Source organism: Mangifera indica, chromosome 17 (assembly GCF_011075055.1).
Source record: "Mangifera indica cultivar Alphonso chromosome 17, CATAS_Mindica_2.1, whole genome shotgun sequence".
Taxonomy (NCBI): Eukaryota; Viridiplantae; Streptophyta; class Magnoliopsida; order Sapindales; family Anacardiaceae; genus Mangifera; species Mangifera indica.
The window spans coordinates 6,096,372-6,103,759 of NC_058153.1; the positions used below are offsets into that span (position 1 = coordinate 6,096,372).

The window sequence follows — 7,388 nt, forward strand, 5'->3', positions numbered from 1 at the left end:
CGAGCCTCTTTCACGCTTATGAAACTTTAACTTACCTGATACAGTAGTTGTGGGTTCTATCACTATATCCCGAGTTTACCCATCCAACAAACAAATAGAAATGGGGTCCCTGGTTACCAAATTGTGGATGGAACTTACATATTCTAGCAAAATTCTAGAGCCAATTTTTCCTGCTTACATGGTGTGTTCATTTCCCTCATTTAGCTTCAATATGTTATTATTTTAACTTTTGTTGCGTCCTTGGAACAAATATTTAGTAGTTAAGACTAACACAACTTGGCCTCTTTTGATTGGCTTCTATAGTTGGTTTATCATCATCTCTTCATTAATTCCACTTTTTATAATTTTCTTAGCTATAATTTTTCCTTCAGCTTGATGAAATTGTGTTAACTTCCTTCTTATCTCAAGCATCAACTTGTTATTGGTTTTCATAAAAAATATTGCATAATTAGGATTTCAAATTACCAATTTGATGTTTTAAAAATTATAGAAAAAGCAGGAATCAGTCTTTATAATATTTTATAGGGAATTCACATCTTTTATTTTATAATTCTTATAAATTACTATTTTATCTCAAATTATGTACTTATTTTTCTTCAGAAACTCCCATAACCTTCATTGCATTTCAACCGAAAATTTCAATTCTATGAAAATCTTTTTCATCTCTCAATTTTTATATCAACGAAAATTTTCATAATCGTATTTATACATCTAATTACGTTGACAAGGTAAGAAAATCACTAGATTCTCTTTCCACTTTCATATTTTTTTATTTTTTTTATTCAAATTGCATTTATTCTTCAACCAGGTTGAGTAGTTTTGTGTTTGCTAAGAGTCAAAGACTTCTAACTATTACGATTATACCCTACCAGTATAAGGTGTTTATAAATAGTATAAACAAAAATTCAATAGATAACATTGTTTTATTTATATTATCATTAATCTCTCTTATACTACATTTATACATATGTAAATAAACTGATGATCAAGATTCTAGAGCTACTATATAAAGACAAAATCAACATATATATGAAACAATCATTTATGAGAGATATGAGATTTATTGTAACTCAAAATTATGTTCACAATCATAAATAGAAGTTGGGCACTTTATTTTAATTTGATTATTGAGTTGTTCACTTTTGTGGAGGTGATGAGTAATGAATCACTAAAATGATAATTTTAAGGCAAAAAATATTTGTGTTTATAATAGAATGCATTGAATTGGACCATGTTAAGTTTATGAATTTGTGTAATAACAAAATTATACATTTTGTAAATTAGCTACTTTGGCATACATACCTCAATCAAGAGTGGGTGGTATACCTACATGATAAGATATTGCCTAGAGTTTTTGTCGCACATCACTTGTTTAATATATTTGTTTCATATAAATAGATTGTTTTGTTTTATGTTGAGTTTCTCAAAAAACTGAGACACTAATATAATAGCTAAATGACTATTAAAATGGTGTAATTGGACTTTTTTGGGTTTATGCGTCTTTATAGTTTGAGTGTTCTTTTATATTCAGTAGTTTATAAGGAGTTTTGTGATTTTTATCTTTGAAAAGTCTCATAGTTATAACGGTTGATTTATTAATTGATTATATTTTAAAGTAGACCACTTTGGGTTTAATCAAACCAAATATTTATTAGTACGTTCTTTTTTATGGGTTGGCTCTATATTTTGTGGGTTTAGTTGTTGCGTCCTCAACAAGTAGTATCAGAGCAAGGTTTGTGACTTGGGAGGAGGCAAGCATGATTTCAAGAAGAGCATGAAAGGAGGAGTTTTGAGGCTTCTTTTGTGAGGTATGTCTATTATTTCTAAATTTGAGATTCCTTATTTGATGGGAAAAGTACTTTTATGTTATGACAAAGTACAATTTGAGATTTGTTAATGCAGTAAGGGCTCAATAAGACGCTAAATGAGGTTAAGCCTAAGGGAATGTGTAACATCCATAGAGTTATTTTGGTCATTTTATTTAATAACTGATATTTAGGATTTAATGTTCATGAAAGTGTGATTTTTGGTCTAATGAATAGTTATGCCTGAAGGCACGCCCATTCGAGTCATTCTATGTAGACAATATGGATTTTATGCCACATAAAAAATTTTAAATGGATGGATTATCATACATCGAGGATTTATGGTCGTTTATGCAATTGTAATCAGATCCTAAAGAGAGCCACTTTCTCATATGTTAGGGTTATCTAATATTTCTAATATGTTTCAATTTTATAAACCTTGATATTCTATTACGTCTTCTAATCAGTTTGAGAAAACTTCCAACAATTCTAAGATGGTCAATGCAACCAAAATCTTTTGCTTGGCATTAAGGTAAGTAGAGTTTAGTTTTCATCTTCATATTAATGAATTTTGGATGAGCATATTATGTCAACAATGATATGATAACAATTTAGCCATGTTTATGTTGTTTGATAAAGTATTATTATGTTATTATGAATCATAAGGTGTTAGAAACCTGCTTAAGGTGTTATGTTGTGAAATTGTCTTAAGGTTGTGATATTTTGATATGCAATATTAGATTAGATGAATTTGGTGTTCTTTTGATGAAAATATGATGTTATATTGTGTTATATACATTTTGGAATTGATTTAGCGTAAGTTGGATAGGAGAAATTTAGCCAGAATGGCCTGATATTGCACTTTAGAATGACATGTTGGACTATCTCGAGGACAAGAATGGTAATGTAATGATAAAATATTGAATAAACATTCATGTAGACATGATCATGCGCTTGTTCACAAAATACATATGATTGTGTGTTCATATAGACAAGAATGGTAGTGTAATGATATTGCACCCTAGAATGACATGTACTATGTACGCTTGTTGATAGAATACAAATGGTCATACAACTTAATAGGTGTAACACAACTTACATATTCTAGGAAAACTTTGTAGCCAATCTTTCCTGCTGACATGGTGTGTTCTGTAGTTTGTTTATCATAATCTTTTCATTAATTCCATTTTTTTTATAATTTTCTTCAACTTGAGGAAAGAAATTGTGTTAACTTCCTTCTTATCTCCAGAATCAACTTGTTATCGGTTTTCATAATTTGAAGTGAATAAACATTGCCCAGAATCAACACCTTTGAACAAATATCATACAACTAAGTTAGGCATAAATTAGTTTAAGGAGATTGTATAGCAAAAAATATGAAGAATAATACGCAGAGTCCTTTGCCAATTAAAAAAAAAAACACACACACACACAAACACCATCTAATATATAAATAATTAATAGATTGTATATTACAATGAAATCACCGACAGCGATACGAGATCCATCTTCATGTCTGGGCATCAAAGATTTGGTGCCCTAACAACCCAATGAAATTGCAATCACTTTGCAAGCATCAGCCTAACAAACTCATCATAATTCACCTGACCATCACCATCAACATCTGCTTCTTGGATCATCTCCTTGGCTTCTTCATATGTCATCTTCTCTCCAAGATTTGTCATGACATGTCGAAGCTGCACAATTTCGAAGTCACAAGAACCATTAAGACTGGTAAATGAATCCAAAACAGGTATTTTGTTCTTAAACCGGAATGCATTCAGGCACAGATACAAAAGGAATTATGTCTCGTTTTCAATTCAATCATATTACAATCGATTTCTTCCTTCGGTCTTAATTTTTTTTCTTTTGGTTCTGTATGAATTACAGTGTATTGTCTAGATTGCTTGTTCTTACTCATAACATACCTCCGCAGCAGAAATGAAACCATTTTGATCTTTATCGAAAACCTTGAAGGCTGCTTTCATTTCCTCCTCAGTATCAGTATCCTTCAGAAAATAAACACAATAATACATAATTACAACGTTTTACTTGCCCAGACATGAAGAAAATTTCTCTAAACATGTAATTACTCCAGTGGCAGAGGCACTCACTAATCTTTTCAGATTGATCAAGTTTGAGGAGGCAGAGGTTGAAGCAGAGGTTGAAGTTGAACTACTTAATTTACTTGATATGTCCTTCACAACACCTTCAAGCATCACCCTAACAAACTCATCATAATTCACCTGACCATCACCATCAACATCTGCTTCTTGGATCAGCTCCTTGACTTCTTCATCTGTCATCTTCTCTCCAAGATTTGTCATGAAAAGTCGAAGCTGCACAATTTCGAAGTCACAAGAACCATTAAGACTGGTAAATGAATCCAAAACAGGTATTTTGTTCTTAAACCGGAATGCATTCAGGCACAGATACAAAAGGAATTATGTCTCATTTCAATTCAGTCATATTACAATCGATTTCTTCCTTCGGTCTTAATTTTTTTTCTTTTGGTTCTGTATGAATTACAGTGTATTGTCTAGATTGCTTGTTCTTACTCATAACATACCTCCGCAGCAGAAATGAAACCATTTTGATCTTTATCGAAAAGCTTGAAGGCTTCTTTCAGTTCCTCCTCAGAATAAGTATCCTTCAGAAAATAAACACAATAATACATAATTACAACGTTTTACTTGCCCAGACATGAAGAAAATTTCAAACAAAAAATTACAGCTACTACAGCCCAAAAGTTAAACACACTTAATTATAGAATCTCATTCTTCAGGCGAAAGTTGGTAGGATAGTGGCATCAAAGATTATTCTTCAGGAGAAAGTTGGTAGGGTGGTGGTATCAAGACCATCTTCAGGAAAAAGCGGCTAAGATACGAGATCCAAAGATTTAAGCAAAAAAAAATTACAACGTTTTACTTGCCCAGACATGAAGAAAATTTCAAACAAAAAATTACAGCTACTACAGCCCAAAAGTTAAACACACTTAATTATAGAATCTCATTCTTCAGGCGAAAGTTGGTAGGATAGTGGCATCAAAGATTATTCTTCAGGAGAAAGTTGGTAGGGTGGTGGTATCAAGACCATCTTCAGGAAAAAGCGGCTAAGATACGAGATCCAAAGATTTAAGCAAAAAAAAAAAAAAAAAGATTGATGAGGTGAGTCAATGGTCGATTGGCCCCACTAACTGTTAGTGTGAGGGTGTGGGCCTGCTGCATTACAAGATTCTCTAAACATGTAATTACTCCAGTGGCAGAGGCACTCACTAATCTTTTCAGATTGATCAAGTTTGAGGAGGCAGAGGTTGAAGCAGAGGTTGAATTTGAGGCTGAGGTTGAAGTTGAACTACTTAATTTACTTGATATTTCCTTCACAACACCTTCAATAAATTCTGCTTCATACCTGCATCATCATTCAATTTATTTATTTATTTTTTTAATTCATAAACAACTTCACTTTTCTAAAATACCAACTAAATTTTATCTATCTATCTATGGTGTACACTTACAACTCATACTTTATATTTCTGCTTTGCTAATTAATTATACTCCCTACTCTCTACATCTATATTTTTAACACACAATCAGGCTTTAAGATTGTACAAAAATATTTGATTTCTTCCTTTTTTTAAGTTTAAAACAATTATTATAACTTAAACAAATCAATATTCTGTTTCCACTGAAAAGATAATACTAAAACAAAGTTATAATTTTTACCTATCCTTCAACTCCCTCCCCCTCCCTGACAGATTTGTGATCTCCATCAACGCGTTTCGCCAAGTTTGCATATTTTTTATGTTGTCTGTAAATCCTTGTTGATGTTGACCATAAGCTTCCTCAAACTTTCCAATTACCAAGGATGGATTCACATCGTAGAAAATTGGAATGACTGTTCGTCCCATCTTGCTCTTACATTCATCGATTTTCACAAGTTCATCCAAACACCAAGGTGAAGAAACATAATTTCTTGAGAAAACAACAACTGAAATACGTGATTCTTCTATTGCATTAAGAAGTTCTACTGAAATGGGTTTTCCTTTTTCAAGGTCTCTGTCATCCTTGAATACCTTAATTCCCTCTCGAATCAAACCACTATACAGATGATCAGTAAAGTTCTTTCGAGTGTCTGCACCTCTGAAGCTTAGAAACACGTCATATTTCGAACTAGTGGAGGAAGAAGATCCATATGGACCTCTAAGGATGCTCATGGTGGAAGTAATTGATTTGAATCAAACAGCTTTGTTTGAGACAAGTTACACTTTTGATTATGCAACTAATTCCCTCCTGTGCAAATGCATCAAGTCAGAAAACATGATCAATTTTTTGCCTATTAAAATGCATATATATTATTTGGTCAAACAGAAATTTAATTTTGGTGTTAATATGTGAGAATAAAATTAATTAACATATTTAATTTGCTGGCAAGAAAAGCAAATTATTCCAAAATAAAATTTGATATAATCTCTGCTTCACCAAAAATAACAATGTATAGATGTCTGTGAAACGTATATTTCATCACTACTCTCAGGAAACTAAGCAAAGATATCCATTCAAAATAAAAACAGGAACAACGTACATAAACTTACAGTTTATTTTATAGGATTTTTATAGAAGAATTGGCAAGATGATAACTAGAAAAATGAATAAAGAAAGAAACTAAAGATGCATTATCCATTCAAAACGAAAATTTAAACTCAAAGATGAAACTCAGATCTATGCAAAATTTAATATCTCTGAAGAAATATGGATCATGAACAAAAAAAGATTGCATTATTCCTTGCCAATTACTAACATTTCCTTAATACAAAAATTTGCAGCTTTATATTTCTAAAACAAATTAAGGGTTCTATGAATGTAAAAGTACTCAAAAATCATATCAACTGTCACATATATGTTCGTTTATCTTAACTACGACTTCATAGGTTCAATAAACCGACTTTTCCTCACCATTTACATAGATTTTTTTTTTTTTAAGGATCTTCTTGAATTGTAAAGCAGTTTCCCTATTTTTCTCTGACATTAAAAATAACTGAAATTTAAGCGACAATACAAAACAAAACCAGAAAAGTTTGGAGAACTTACGGCTTTAAAGGGGTTGCAGAGATCAAAAAGATGAACTCCGAGTCAAAGAAAGCAAAACTATTTTGTTTTGTGAAAGGAAGAAAATGCGATCTCAGTCTCATGCAAAGGAATGGGATATCACCAGTCACAAGGCGGAATCGGGCCACGTTAGGGTAGGCTCAGGACCATCCTTAATTCTAAATTTTTGTTTAGAGAGTTAAACAACCCACTCTTATCTATTTCAGCAGGGCTTCCCTTTATTCTAAAATTTTTGAACAGGCCCACTAAATTGCCATAATCACCTAAAATCAAAGAACCAATTTTTGTTTAATCCAAAACCCTAACCTCACAACCTCGCTCCCATTGAACAGATAAGTTTGGTTTAGGCTCGCTTAGACGGGTCAAACTTGTCTCAGGTTTGCATGAGATATTTAGCTCGGCTCCCTTAAACAACGTCCTTCCTTTTCATTTTTTTTTAATGATGCAAGCTATGCTTAGTTTGCGAGTTAAGTAT

General features: G+C 32.0%; 1 protein-coding gene across 1 annotated transcript in view; it reads right to left on the bottom strand.

The window, feature by feature from the left end:
• Positions 1 to 7,077, bottom strand: part of LOC123200747 (calmodulin-like protein 12) — a 24,077-nt gene extending 17,000 nt beyond the window's left edge. The window contains exons 1-6 of the mRNA XM_044616114.1: positions 6,896 to 7,077; positions 5,531 to 6,097; positions 5,081 to 5,216; positions 4,375 to 4,455; positions 3,920 to 4,144; positions 3,734 to 3,814 (exon numbers count right to left, since the gene is read on the bottom strand). Of these exons, the coding sequence (XP_044472049.1) occupies positions 3,734 to 3,814; positions 3,920 to 4,144; positions 4,375 to 4,455; positions 5,081 to 5,216; positions 5,531 to 6,021 (1,014 nt within the window). The 5' untranslated portion in view covers positions 6,022 to 6,097; positions 6,896 to 7,077. The remainder of the gene's footprint in view (positions 1 to 3,733; positions 3,815 to 3,919; positions 4,145 to 4,374; positions 4,456 to 5,080; positions 5,217 to 5,530; positions 6,098 to 6,895) is intronic.
• Between the last annotated feature and the right edge of the window lie 311 nt (positions 7,078 to 7,388).